Here is a 14,988-nt window from a genome sequence, read left to right as displayed (position 1 = left end):
AGTAGGAGTGTTTAGCGATTTGTTGATTGTGGCTGTGCAAGCGTTGTTACTAGAATGAGACTGTTGCTCTAGTATTTGCTTATTATTATATGTTATATGATATCAAATTTAATTTGATGATAGGAATTTTATTCTCACCTTTTACTACCACAAAGATTGCCTTACTATATTTGAAGATTCTATTGAAGAATATTCTGTGTTTCAAAATTTCACCCTTTGGTGTTAAGGTACTTATCAATGAAAAATAAGAAGAGTATTATTAAAATAAGAAGATCACTGCTATGGCAATTTCCTGAAATTAAGGGAGAAGCAACCTAGTGCAGAGGCAAGAGAACTGGACGTAGGGTCAGAGAGCATTTGACTAAAAGTTCTGCCCTGTGTCTCTAGTACATTTTGCAAGACATCAATTTCTCTGAGCCTCACTACCACCATATTCAAAATAAGATTAATAATACTATATTTTTCATGAATATTTAAGTTGGGAGTAAGAGACCTCCAACACATCTTGTCTTAAGGGGCTTTTATCTAGTTTAAAGAAAAAGAGTATTAATGCATGGATGAATAGAGGAGTGTCAACAATAGAGGAAGAAACATGTCTCTACTTCTCAGGTCCATAGTAATGTGTGTTGGCTTCATTCACAGCTTAGCTATCCCCAATCAGAGACAGAATCTCCAGTTTTAAGCCCTATCACATAAATGACTCCAGTGAAAGGAGTACAGATCTTTCCCAACAGTTCAAAATAATTTCAGAGACTAGACCCATTGGAACAAATGGTCTATTTTAGATTAGTCTTGATCTTGGTCCATCAAAAACTAATCTCATTGGATAGGGAGAAAAAGTATTGTCATTGCCCATTGGTTGGGTTCCCAGGTCACCCTGTGAACCACACCCAAACCACATGGTGTGTGAATGAATGAAAGAGGGATAGTACCACGAATAAATTTTAGGATGTTTACTATAAGGAGGACTGGATGTCAGGCAAAGAAAAACAATTTTTTTACAAATATAAATACGCACTTCAAAGGGGAATCTATGGTGATTGCCCCATAAATGTGCGTCGAGTTATAATTTAAAAATAGTTTAGAGCTCCCACAACTTTGTGAATATACTGCAGATCATGTAATTGCAGTTTAAAAAGATGAATTTTGTGGTGTATGAATTATATCTCAAATTTTAAAAAGAATATGCAGACTTGACTTAGAAGGTACTCAGTATTAATTTTAAGCACCATAATTTCTTACCAAGAGTATTATTGTGAGGAGAACCTGTGAATCTCGCTCCACCCAGTCACTGGAAGTGTACATAATGTCTTTTCTTTTTGTCAACCTCTGTCCATAATTCCACTCCAGTCTAGGTAACCATTAATGTTGTGTTTGCATTCTGACCCTTTATGTGGATTCAGTATCCAGAAGTCTACTCACTCTGTAGTCTGTGTGTTCAGGCACTTGCCGTTTGGCATTTCTATGGCCACAGTTCCCAGATTATGTGGAACTTTTCCTTTCTGTCTGGGCTTCATTGCACACTGCCAGGCCAGGTGGATTTGGTACCTAAACTTTCCCATGGTACCCCACCAAACATCACACCATTACTTCCACCCAAATCCAAATCTCTGCACTGTGCATCTTGCCTGCAAATATTGGACTCAGTTTTTTAAAAACTTTTACTTATTTTTTAAAGTGTGTTTTTCCAGGACCCATCAGCTCCAAGTCAAGTAGTTGTTTCAGTCTAGTTGTGGAGGGCGCAGCTCACAGTGGCCCATGTGGGGATTGAACCGGCAACCTTATTGTTAAGAGCACCGTGCTCTAACCAACTGAGCCAACCAGCCGCCCGACACTGAACCCATTTTTGATTCAAGATCTTAACCTGATATAACTCTCTACGTAAAGTCTAATCTTTTGGTCTATCTTGGATGTGTTTGCTCTCATCCTGTTTCACAGATGTCCGCCTGAGGTTCCCAATGTCATAAACTTGTGCTTCTCAACAATGCCTTCATTAAAAATCACATGCAATTATGATAATAAATATTCATTAAATAACTTCTGCGTGCAAGATCTTTACATAGAGTTTATGTTATTATCTTTATTTTACAAATAAAGTAGTTGCAATGCTAATACATATTCATTAAATGCTACTATGTGCTAGATTTTTAGAGACTTTATTCTATAGCAATATAATATTATTCTGTAATAATATTATTCTGTATTATGTTTCTCTGTACTCTGTATTAATATTCTGTACTATTAATTATTAATATTGTTAAGTTTATTTTACAAATATGGAAATTGAGTAACAAAGGTTAAGTGACTTGCTCATGATCATACAGACCTAAGGAATAGATTCCAGGGGAAAAAAAGGTAATTGTATCAAAATACATGCTGCCTACTCCCTCCACTTTTATCTTCAAATTCCCACCCTACTCTAGAACTTTTCTTGTATTCTTTCTCATTTTTCAGTCTTAATTAAACACCTATGTAACATTAAACACAATATTAGCAAAAAAGAGGGATTATTTTAGTGATATCAACATAGTCACTCAATATATTTTTTAACTTTCAATTCACTCCTATTTTTCAGCATATTAATCATACTGTGACAGTTGTTAAAGGACAATGAAGTTAAATAGTTATTGCCACCTGATATAACCAGTATTTAATTGTGATTTAAATATATATGCATATATATATATATATATATATATATATATATATATATCCATTTTAGATTTCTTGTAATGCCAATTCTTCTGATTCTTCTGTGAATAGTTTAATTTGTATGGTATGATATTATATGTAATTGAAATTGGTTCAATAATTACAATATATGAAAATAACTAACTTTAATGTATGCCTTTTGATTGTACACTATCTGGATAAAACTTTAGAAATGTCTCTCCCCAACTTTTACTGTGCCTAACTTACTCCAAATTAATACTTGATTTAATTTTATTTCCATAACGAAGTCTAGTAAAAACAATCGAACATGAAACCTGAAGTTAATCTCTTAATAATTTATTAACGATAATATTCCCTTCTTGTAATGGCAGATAGAGAAATCTTGGGGCTGTCTGATGAAGAAAGTATTAAACAATTAACGACATATTATGCTGGAGAAATAGTAAGAGTCATCTTTACTAATACATTCTCATATCATTTGAAATTCTTGCTGGGACACAGAATTCCAACAAAGAAGGAACACAGGGACCATACAGGTAGCTTTCCAGCTATTCAGTTTCACTGCTTTCTATTTCAATTATGTCATAAGCCATATGTCAGAAAAGATGTTAATACAGCAAATTTTAAATCCCTGTTTACAATGGTGATGTTCACAGGTCAAGCAACACATTTCAAAAATGTACATTGATTATTGGTTATATTAATGTACTGTATTATATGGTGGTTTTCTATATATATACACTTAAACTTACATATATACATCTAAGTATATATACGCGTGCATATATATATATATATATATATATACATATATATATACACATAAGTTCTTACAATTAAGTCCGCGAACTCATTCTAGAAAAAGTGCTACATACCTCATTGCTGAATATCATTGTAGTCACCTTCGAAGTACTCCTCTTGGGAAGCTATGCACCGACATCAGTGCCTCGTCCACCCTTCAAAGCAGTTTTGGGACTCTTTTTCTGGAATGGCCATCAGAGCTGTTGTCGGATTACCCTTGATGTCCTGAATGTCATTAAAATGCCTCCCTTTCAATATTTCCTTTATCTTTGGGTAAAGAAAGAAGTCACTGGGGGCCAGATCAGGTGAGTAGGGAGGGTATTCCAATACAGTGATTTGTTTACTGGCTAAAAACTCCCTCACAGACAGTGCCGTGTGAGCTGGTGCATTGTTGTGATACAAGAGCCATGAATTGTTGGCGAAAAGTTCAGGTCATCTAACTTTTTCACGCAGCCTTTTCAGCACTTCCAAATAGTAAATTTAGTTAGCTGTTTGTCCAGTTGGTACAAATTCATAATGAATAATCCCTCTGATATCAAAAAAGGTTAGCAACATTGTTGCAACACATTCGCGAACTTAGTTGTCAGACCTCGTATATCTGTATCACGGTGCTTCTGTTTCTCTGGGCAACCCTGACTAATTCAGGGTCTGACGCAAGGAGAAAGAGCCTTTTTCTCACCTATTGGCAAAGGAAGAACAAAAGGAAGCTTGTTTGTGTTACCATGGACTCTGGATGACAAAAGGAGAATTCCCTAGGAGAATGCGTTGCTCTCAGTCGCCTTCTCTTGAGTTTGGAGTTCTTAACCACATCAACTGCCTGTTCTGAGAAACCCCAATGACAAATATAAATATAGTGATCCCGGGTTAGTCAGGCACTGGAGTGCCTAGCAGAAGAGATTATAAATCTTCTGTAGAAAAATGCAGGGTGGGAGATGAGGGTAAGGGGGATCAAATATATGGTGATGGAAGGAGAACTGATTCTGGGTGGTGAACACACAATGTGATATATAGATGACATAATACAGAATTGTACACCTGAAATCTATGTAATTTTACTAACAATTGTCACCCCAATAAATTTAAAAAAAATAAGAAAAAAGCAACCTCAACTTAGGCCAAATATCTCTGTCCAATATGAGAAGTCAAGGCACCTTAAGTGAGAGTCAGGAGAACCAACAAAGCAGGATACAGCTTGCCCGGTGAAATTATAAAACTGAGAATATAAAATAAGCATGTCTAAAATGTTAACAAATAAAACAATCGAAAACACAAGAAAGACAAAAAAGAATCAAAAACACAACTATACGTATATATGTGTATATATACACATATAGTATATATATAGTATATAGATATAGATATAGATATAGATGATATAGATATAGATATAAATGTAATATATATATATTACATTACACATAGATGTATTACAGCTCTGATGACCATTCCAGAAAGAGTTCCAAAATTGCTTTGAAGGGTGGACTAGGCGCCGGCGTCGGTGCATAGCTTCCCAAGGGGAGTACTTCGAAGGTGACCATAGTGATATTCAGCGATGAGGTATGTAGCGCTTTTTCTAGGATGAGTTCTCAAACTTAATTGTCAGACCTCATAATCAGGACTGAAATAATCCATAATGATAGTTATGTATTTTTTTTTCTTAAAGCACATTGTTATGCATTGACTGAAAATGATGTTTACTGTGGAGTTACACAATTCTGGAAGAAAGGTTTTGTGGCTCTTCAAGCTGCCATTAATGCTGCTATTATAGAAGTGAGTACAAAATGTCCAGTGCAGATTAATGTTCAATGCAGGTTAATGATATTAGAAGCATCAAAATTTCATCAAAGAAAATATAAATCAATAACCTTTTTCTTTCATTTACTCACTGGTTTCTTTACGACAATGTTTATTTAAGTTGCTATATGCCATGGAGGGGTGGGGTATAGATAAGATGTAAATAGAAATTTTCTCCTTCAAGGAGAAAACCTTGTCAGGAAGGCAGGCTGATAACAAGAAAAGTATAAGAAGAGGGGAAGTAGGCTATCACAGGTGTTATTAAGGTCCTTACAGGTAAACAAGCAAAACTTCTCAGTCCAGAATGCCATAGAAGAATTCCTAGTTGAAATGACATTTAAAACTGAAGCTTGAGGTAAGGGGGTTTCCAAATACATAGGGTTATACAGACATTTCAAGCAAATCATTAGGTGATGTTAGGCAGGGAAGTCATAAAACACATAGCAAATTTTGAGAATGCCTGGAGTGGAGGCTGCACGTGGGCCAGTGGTGAAACACGGAAATGAAAAGTTAGGCTAGTGTCAGATCCAGACTGGTCCATCAGCTGTTCATAGGAAAAGAGATGATTAAAGGAAAACAGAACCTGTCATCCATTAATACACAAATACCTGTATTTCTATCTTTCTTCAGACCACAACAAATCACTCAGTGATGGAGGAATTGATGTCAGTTACTGGAAAAAACATGAAAATACATCCCTTCATTAGTCAAGAAGGGTTAACTACTGATTTCTTCATTTTCTTCTGCATTATTTCCTTTTCCCCATTCGTTTACTATGCATCTATTAATGTTGCAAGAGAGAGGAAGAGGATGAAGGGCGTGATGACAATGATGGGCCTTCGAAATTCAGCGTTCTGGTGAGTAAAGTGTAGCACAAATGAATGCAGGAATTCAGGAAAAGTGGGCGTCTTCAAAGCATCGTTATTTAAACCTAATGATATTCTAACTTTTCCCTATGAATGGAATAAATTGTCATGGGTGTAATGCTTACCAGGCGGAGGCTGGGGACTATTTTACTTCTCTGACTGAAGAAAGAACGTCAGTTTTGAGTTTGCCGGGTGGTTGCAAAGCAGGGGTAATGAAGGGTGGACATTGAGTCTACTAGTGAATGTGCTAGAAATGATAGACTTTGGTATCTAAGCTGGAAGTGGGATTCAAGCCAGGATGAGACTGAAAGGGGAAAAAAGGGGTCAAGGAATTCTTTTGAGACTGAGGATCAGGTATGGTGGATATACTTGCTGACAGAACAGGATTGGGAATAGGGGCTGGGTAGTTTGAATTCAAAAGGTCAGAGGTTGAGTAAGTCCAGGTATGGACAAAGCCCTATGTGAGAACATGTGAATAATTGACTGGAAGGGCATAGAGGTGATTTTTACAGTGTGGAGGAAGTAAAATAAAATACAGGCTAGGGAACCAGGTGAAATATGCATATGGCAAAAAATTAGGAATCTGGAAGAAAATCCTATAAATCAATATTGACTTCTTTATCGAATTAATATTCAATAAAGGGAAGTACAGGGGAACTGTGAAATCTAAAGACTGGAGCTGAAATGCCTGGACTTGAAATGTAGTTACTTCACGTCCTCGTTCAGTAGGTTCTTCGTCTATAAAATGAGGAAAATAATGGTATTTATGCATTGAACTGCGTTGTGAGAATCAAATGATTTAATATTTGCTAAGTTCTTAAAACGTTATCCAGCACGGAGTAATTGCTGTATGTATCAGCTATTATTTTGTTGGTTTTGCTGCTGTTTTGTGTTTGTTTTTATTATTATTTCATTATGCCCTTCAAAGAATATGAATAAACAAGGTAAAAGCATTAAAGAAAGGAAAGTGAGCTATTCTATCTTAGCAGAAAATAAATAACGTTAGTTATTAGGCAAGTATGTAGACTATTTGGTGTACACATCCAGAGAAAGACAAAACAGCTTTTAGAAAAAGAGAGAAGTGACAGAATAATACACAAGGAAGAATTATTTAATATCCAAGGAAATTCATGAATCTCCTCACCGCAGAGAGAAGTAAAGATCTGAGCTTCATTGAGGGTTTACCATGTACTAGGATGGGGTTCTACAAAGACATGACCTCTTTGAGTCCTCACTGTAATATTATTCCAAATGTCCAGAGCAATACAGAGTGTGTCAGAGGTCACAGACTAAGAGTGCAACAGCGAACATGTTAGACCTAAAATCCAACAGCCTGCAAGCCTACTTTTTCCTTTTCTCATAATAATGTGCGTGTGTGTGTTTCTGGAATTCATTTTAAGAAAAAGAATATTCTTAATGTCTTAGGAATTCTTCCTAAAAACATTTACCTAGTATTTACATATCCTAAACACTTGATATCTGCTGAATAAATGAATAAAAAAAAATGAATGAATGAATGAATGAATGAATGAATGATGTTAGTTAGAATCCACTGTAGGTCCTTTCCAATTGAACACGAAATACCAAAATGACATTCTGTTTCCACATTAGGCTCTCCTGGGGTTTGCTGTATGCTGGTTTCATCTTCATTATGGCCCTTTTCTTGGCACTTATTGTAAAATCTGTCCAGATTGTCATTCTGACTGGCTTCATGACAATCTTCACCCTTTTTCTCCTCTATGGATTGTCTTTGGTAAGTTGGCGAATTAATTTTTTTTTTTTTCATCTCACTCTTACCCCAAGGATCAAGTGTTGGTTTCCAAATAGATTCTTATTCTGCATATCCCTTTTCTTCTCTGTCTGCTCTGTTTGCATAAGAAATTCTGTAGACTAATACCATTTGACCTGTGGTGTTTTGTAATGCTAATTTGTAGTGCCATCTGCAGACCATAGTTTTGTACTTTATACACAGAATAATGATAGAACTCTAATTTTGTATACTTAATGTCTTATTTTATTATGCTACTACGAAGTCTTAAGCCAACTGGATCTTCTGTCATTTTAGATAGCTTTGGCTTTCCTAATGGGCGTCTTGATCAAGAAATCTTTCCTCACTGGCCTCGTCGTGTTCCTTCTCACTGTCTTTTGGGGGAGCCTGGGATTCACAGCGTTGTACAGACAACTTCCTGCATCCTTGGAGTGGACTTTAAGTTTTCTTAGCCCCTTTGCCTTCATGCTTGGGATGGCCCAGGTAAGAAGCAATCCAATTATTTATTAATGACATTTCCAAAATGCTTTCCACTCTGGAATTTAATTGTCTGTATTCCTTTCTATGGTCAGCATTGTAAAGTTTAAAACCCTAGTGAAGACTGTTGTGAGGTTGCAAAGCTGAACTTTTAAAAGCTTTGGTAGTACTGTAAGGTATAAAAATGTGGCGTCACTATATTATACTCCTGAAATGAATATACCCAGTATAAGATTGTATACCAACTATACTTATATACTTATTTTAAAAATATGAAACATTTGGTAATATTTAGCTCAGCAAAATAAACCGTGTGGTGAGTAAATAAATGGAAAGTCAATATATAATTCTTTAGAGACAATTTTAAATGAACTTCATTTTACAAATTTAATTCCATACAACTATTCTAGTTCATATTTTGACTTAGTAATTGAATAGCACACATGATTGTAAAAACCATAAAGTAAAAGGAAAGAAAATTAAAAGTTAATAACACCTTGAAAACACATTAACTGGTTAGCAAATTACATTTCTGTTCATAAAATGTTATTTCTCTTTATCTGATTCACACATTGAACTCCCTTTGCCATCCCTCCAATTAAATGGTAATGTCGACCATGACGTATCCATTATTGAGTGATCACTAACTTGAATATTATAGACCAGTCCACTTTTGCCACAGGTTCTCCTTAAACACACCCGTGATTTTTCCAAGAGCACACATTGTCTCTTATGCAGCCATTTTCAAGGAACACCACACCTTTTTCCCGTGTTTTATTCGGTAAAAATTTATCTAAGGCTGAGCTCAAATGTCTTCTTTTCCCGTACTTCCCTACCTCTTCATAATGCTCTTGTTTCATTTGGAACATATTATTAATCATAGCAATTACTAAATTGCATTATAGTTGGTCACATGCTCATGCTTTCCAATAGATTTGAGAATTATACAGTCTCATTCAACTTTGCATTCCTGGTATGAGGCAAAAAGTAGCTATTTTATTTTTATACTAAACCTAACTATTTAAAATTGATCATAAACCTAACTTCCTTTAATTTTTAATTTTCAGCTTTTACGTGTGGACTATGATTTGAATTCTAATGCATTTCCTGATTCATCGAACTACTCAAATCAAATAATAGCAACAAATTTTATGTTGGCTTTTGATATTTTCCTCTATCTGACATTGATGATTTATTTTGAAAAAATTTTGCCAAGTGAGTAGTGATCCGATTAAAATCGAACATCATTTAAATAATTTTATATCCTAAAACAAATCCCCTAATACATGTGTTGTTTATATTTTAAGAACTACTTTGTGCATCAACAGGAAGGAAATCAACAAGGCTGTTGCCACTGACCAAAGTAGTTCTTTATTTTTTGCTATTTGGCCAGAACTAAAGCCTGAATTTTGTTTATAGAATCCCTAACCTTTGTTTGAACTTCACTCTAAGTGCATGGCTTGCTTCTTTTTAAAAAACTACTTAGAAAGTTAGTTCCTAAGTGGGTCTGGCTTGGCACTTATTAATCATGGGAATGTGTAGCTGCTTTGTCTAACTATTTAGCTCAGTGGTTCTGAGCCCTGGCTGTACATCAGAACCACCTGGGAACCTTAAAGAAATACCAAAACTAACTCAACTCCGAGAGATTCTACTTATTTTCATCAGTGGTGGAACCGGGGCATCTACATTTTTAAAAATCTCCCCATAGTTTTATAATAGGAAAATACATAGGCCATAATTTTTCATTTTTATCACCTTTCAACTTAAAAGAATATGAGTTCCACAAAAGAAAGGATCTGTTTTCTTCACAGATGCACCCCAAGCACCCACCTCGGGGTCTAGTGCACCCTAGGGACTCAGTGAATACTTGTGGCCGAAATGCTGGTTCATTTTTTCTCTCCTTTTATAATCAATGGCAGGGTCTGTGTCTTTCACCTCTGTATTTCCTATTCAAAACAGAATCCAAGGGTCTTTATTATACTATATAACTCAGCATCCCACTTCTAGGTAATAAAATCACTGTCTCAAAGAGATATCTGTACTTCCATGTTTATTGCAGCATTATTCACAGTAGCCAAGATATGGAAACAAACTCAGTGGCCATCAACAGGTGAATAGATAAATAAAATGTTACACACACACACACACACACACACACACACACACACACACACGAACATTATTCAGTCCTTTAAAAGGAGGAAATTCTACCATTTGCTACAACATGGATGATCCTAGAGGACATTATGCTAAGTGAAATAAGCCGGACACAGAAAGACAAATACTGTATGACCTCACTTATATGTGGAACCTAAAAGAGTCAGACTCGTAGTAACAGAGAGTAGAATGGTGGTTACCAGGGTCTGCAGGCGGCAGTGGGGCAGAGTGCAGAAATGCGAGATATTGGTCAACTTTCACTTATAAGATGAATAAGTTCTGGAGATCTAATGTGCAGCATGGTAACTACAGTTGATAATAATGAATTGTATATTTAAAATTGGTTAAGATAGTAGAGCTCATGTGTTCTCACCACACAAATGCATACAAACAGGCACACACAGTAAAATGGAAACTGTGAGGTGATGGATATGTTAATTAGTTTGATGGTGGTAGTTATTTCATACACATCACATTGTACACCTTAAATTGTACAATTTTTTATTTGTCAATCATACTTCAATAAAGCTGGAAAAATTATGAAAATCACTAATGAAATAAACACATTGAGTAGGTAAAAAATAGTCATCAGTGACCAAACACTTGTAGAAAGGGACGAAGGAGGGGAAAGAGTGAGAGTGAAGTCTTGAAGTAGTGACTTGTGTTGTTGTTTTCAGATAATCCCTTAAGAACCATAACTGTCTCGGCCTTTTAGAAGAGTCCAGAGCAATAGATGTCAGGATCTACAATTTTGGGCTAATACCTTTATTATATGTTGGAATTATTTGTATCATCCATTCATTAAGCATGAATTTGAACAAGATAACTTTGTTCAAAATTCTTTTAAAGATAAGAAATATGAGTGGCAGAGAGGAACATTAACAATATAAAATGACAGATTCATGTATTAGTAAATCTGGTGGCAGGATATATCCAATCATAGCCACATGCTTTTATTTGCTAGGCTTCCTAATCAAAGAGATGGGTACTAACTAATAACATACCATATGCCAGGTATATAGAGAGTGCTAGGTATATATTTATTGCATGCGTGAATAACTGACCATGTGAAAAGTACACATAAGTTTGAAAAACCATCAATCTTACAGTGCAGGTCAGTTGCAGAATATTAAAGAAATATAATTCTTCCATTTCATAATGTCTCCTAACATGTAGGAAAAGAGAAATAACAATTAAGTGAAAATGCACTGTGGATTAGTTTCCAGAAAGAGATTTATAGAAAATATGTTCTTAAAGCAAATGATAAATTCATTCCAGAGGAAAGTTATTATTTGGGGATGAGATAAAGCATAAATACAAAGAAGCTTTTTTTTCATTCTACTCTGTGTTATGTTTCAATACATTCTTTTGCCCTATTCTCTCCCTTGCTTACAGTGTGTCACTTACTTTTGTTAAATTCTATTCTCTCTCCTCTTCAGATATTTGTTTCTATAGATCTGATGTCAATTCTCAATTTTTAATTCCTTTTTCTGTGTAATGACACCTGGACTTCTAGATAGAATTCAGCATGCCCGGCATATCTTGCTCTTGTAATATCTGGCTTTCGAGAGGTTAAGAAGAGTCTTAACATTTATTTAAATTCCTTCTGAGTTTTTTTAAAATCACAGTTTCATTTCTTCCTATAAGATCAATTATTATAATGGAGACAGCTTAGTGATTTTTTTTCCCTTGTGAAGCTGCACCTGTCAAAACGTACATTTTGTTGTGTGTTGACCATGCATTCAGGTTTATTGCCAAAATGCTTGCATTGCTATGCTGCATGGGGGTGATCCTCCCCTAAAGTGGTAATTGACCCCATATTTGTCTCCCGGCCATGTAGATGAATATGGACGTCGACTTTCACCCTTGTTTTTCCTGAAGTCCTCATTTTGGGCACGACAACATAAGGCTGCTCATGTGGCCTTTGAAAGTGAAATAGATGTTGATCCTTCATCTAATGATTCTTTTGAACCAGTGTCTCCAGAATTCCACGGAAAAGAAGCCATCAGGTAACAAGGATGCAAATGGAGAACAGGCTGAAGGCTGAGAAGCTAGTAGTCAGCACCAGAAACAAGCAGAGTTCTCTTTCGTGCCCTATCGATCACTCCCACAAACCTCATCCACACTACATCCATCACTTCCCACTTCCAGTTTCAAGAAAAGTTCCTTTACCCCTTGTTGTCTTACAGTGTTGACATTTACATTAAATACAAATTTAGATTTCACCCACAAAGACAAGTCAATAAAAGCCTTCCCTAGATTCTCAGTCTTTTGTCTGTTGTTTCTCTTCTCCCTCCTCAGACTCAGCCTCACTCATTTCTTGACCTGGACTCATTCATTCACACTTTGCCCCCACCTCATTTATTATACTCCCTATTTTATTCTCTCAGATTTTTAAACTTCTTGTGTTTCTTCTATTTGTTGCCTTTTCAAAGAGGATGAAAGAGTAGAGACGAGGACTGGAGAATAGACATAGGTATAAACAAAGGGAATTGATGGAGATGTGCCTTGTAGAGTTATACAAATCTTCATTCTGTCTGATAGAAAAACGTGTGCTTTGTTCGCTGCTGGTAACTCCTATTTCCAAATTCAAAAAGTAAATAGGAGGACAGTCCTCCAAGTTCCTGACTGTTCAAATATGACTTGTCCATCCAGGACCAGCACATGTCAGTCCTCTGTGAACTATCTCAGATTCTTTCAGCCTGCTAAGCTTCTGGAACCATTCCATTTTCATTTTAACCTGTTCCATATTTATCTTCCATGGTTATGTTTGTCCTATGACCCAAGCGAGGTGTAACCGCCACAGAGCAGCTTCGAGAAAAATAATGGCTTTATTTGACGTGTTTATGTGTTTCTTTTTATTTCTCTTCTATCTCTTTAGCACCTCACCCAACTAAAGGTGCTATGAAACCATGATAAAATGGGATTAAAACAGAAGTGAGGAAATCTAGTTAAACAGTTCTATATGAATGGAACCTGAGTCATTGGAGATAACAAAATAAGGAGATGACAAAATAAGAAACATAAATTTGATTCAGCTTATGAATTATAATTTTACCTGATAGAATAAAATAAAGTGCCTGGGATTCCAGACCTATAACAGCACCCAGCAGATGCTGATTCCATTGCTTTCTATTACCATGCTCATAATCTAACCAAAATCACTGTATGTGTACTGAATATCTACCAGAACCAAACACTATGCATGTGAGATGAAATATTTTCCTCACCTTTCAACACCACCCTAGAGCACTCCAATTTTTCAGGCTGCAACAGCTAAAACTTACCCAGAATAAGTACATTGGTTAAGGTAACAGAGCTACTGAATGTTAGAGTTGGAATGAGCTCAGTTAGGTAGGACTGTAAAACCCATACTCTCACATTGTGATCTTCGCCTCTCTCCCTTGTACTGCATAACCAACTTCTGGAGACCTTGACTCAAGATAAATAAAGATATCTCCAACCTGAGCCAGTAGTTCACAATGAGCCTTTCAGTATTGGATGCCCATGTTACGCGGAACTCTTGGTCTAGCTCCTTTGGGTTTGCAGTTTAGAGATGTTGCTGGTTCTCCACACTGTCAGGCCACACCGCAGTCTTTGGAATCAGAAGATCTGGTGATGGGCTCCAAGCATAGGTAAACTTTTAAAACTCCTCAGGTGAAGCTAATGTGCAGCCACGGCTGGGGAGCAGTATTCTAGCTGATTCTCTGACACAAGCATGACTGCGTGAGAGTGAAATCCCAGCTCTTCCTATACCCTGAGGAGGAGATTCATCCAGTCCTGTCAACCAAAAGTAGAATTCAAACTGAAGAAAACTGTCATACCTTCAAGTCTCTTTTCTTTTCTTTTCAGAATCAGAAATGTTACAAAACAATATAAAGGAAAATCGGATAAAATAGAAGCTTTGAAAGGTAAAAAAAGAAAAAGAAAAAGAAAAAAAGAACAATTCAGTTATTATATTGATATTGATTTCCTAATATTAATTCTTTTTTTCCTTTTGCTCTTGGTGAGCAATTACTGGTGGTATTTCATACTTTGAAATTAATTATTTGAGCCACATGATAAAATTTTTCTTTCAACACATTACTTCTATTGCATAAAAGTTAGAAAAAATTGAGTATGTTTTAGAAATATATATATATATATATATATATATATATATATATATATATATTTCTAAATATATATGTATATTTAGAAATATAAATATATAAATATAATACTGAGGTAGCCTAAAGAGAGTCTGCTTTTTTTTCCTACAAACTCAAATTTTTCTTGTGTAATTCCAAAGCTATTGTAGCTATATATTTTTATTTTGTGTGAAAAAGTCTTATGCTTCAAAAGATTTTTACCCACATAGCAAACTTACTGAACTATTAATCGATCCTTTCACTCAATAAATATGAACACCCACCTACCATATGCCAGGCAATCTCAATGAACCTAACATGT

The 14,988-nt window shown here is 35.6% G+C and overlaps 1 protein-coding gene across 3 annotated transcripts in view; it reads left to right on the top strand.

The window, feature by feature from the left end:
* Positions 1 to 14,988, top strand: part of ABCA8 (ATP binding cassette subfamily A member 8) — a 66,241-nt gene that overhangs the window by 12,546 nt on the left and 38,707 nt on the right. For all 3 annotated transcript variants that reach the window (XM_019732845.3, XM_074319432.2, XM_019732846.3), the window contains exons 4-11: positions 3,045 to 3,209; positions 5,138 to 5,244; positions 5,899 to 6,125; positions 7,746 to 7,887; positions 8,200 to 8,385; positions 9,447 to 9,594; positions 12,377 to 12,545; positions 14,389 to 14,447. In XM_019732845.3, coding sequence (XP_019588404.3) covers positions 3,045 to 3,209; positions 5,138 to 5,244; positions 5,899 to 6,125; positions 7,746 to 7,887; positions 8,200 to 8,385; positions 9,447 to 9,594; positions 12,377 to 12,545; positions 14,389 to 14,447 — 1,203 coding nt within the window. The remainder of the gene's footprint in view (positions 1 to 3,044; positions 3,210 to 5,137; positions 5,245 to 5,898; positions 6,126 to 7,745; positions 7,888 to 8,199; positions 8,386 to 9,446; positions 9,595 to 12,376; positions 12,546 to 14,388; positions 14,448 to 14,988) is intronic.

The sequence above is a fragment of the Rhinolophus sinicus genome, chromosome 12, assembly GCF_057876585.1.
Source record: "Rhinolophus sinicus isolate RSI-liver-muscle chromosome 12, RSI-T2T, whole genome shotgun sequence".
In the NCBI taxonomy this organism is placed as follows: Eukaryota; Metazoa; Chordata; class Mammalia; order Chiroptera; family Rhinolophidae; genus Rhinolophus; species Rhinolophus sinicus.
The sequence above is the reverse complement of the archived record's forward strand: the minus strand, read 5'-3'. Positions and strand labels throughout refer to the sequence as shown.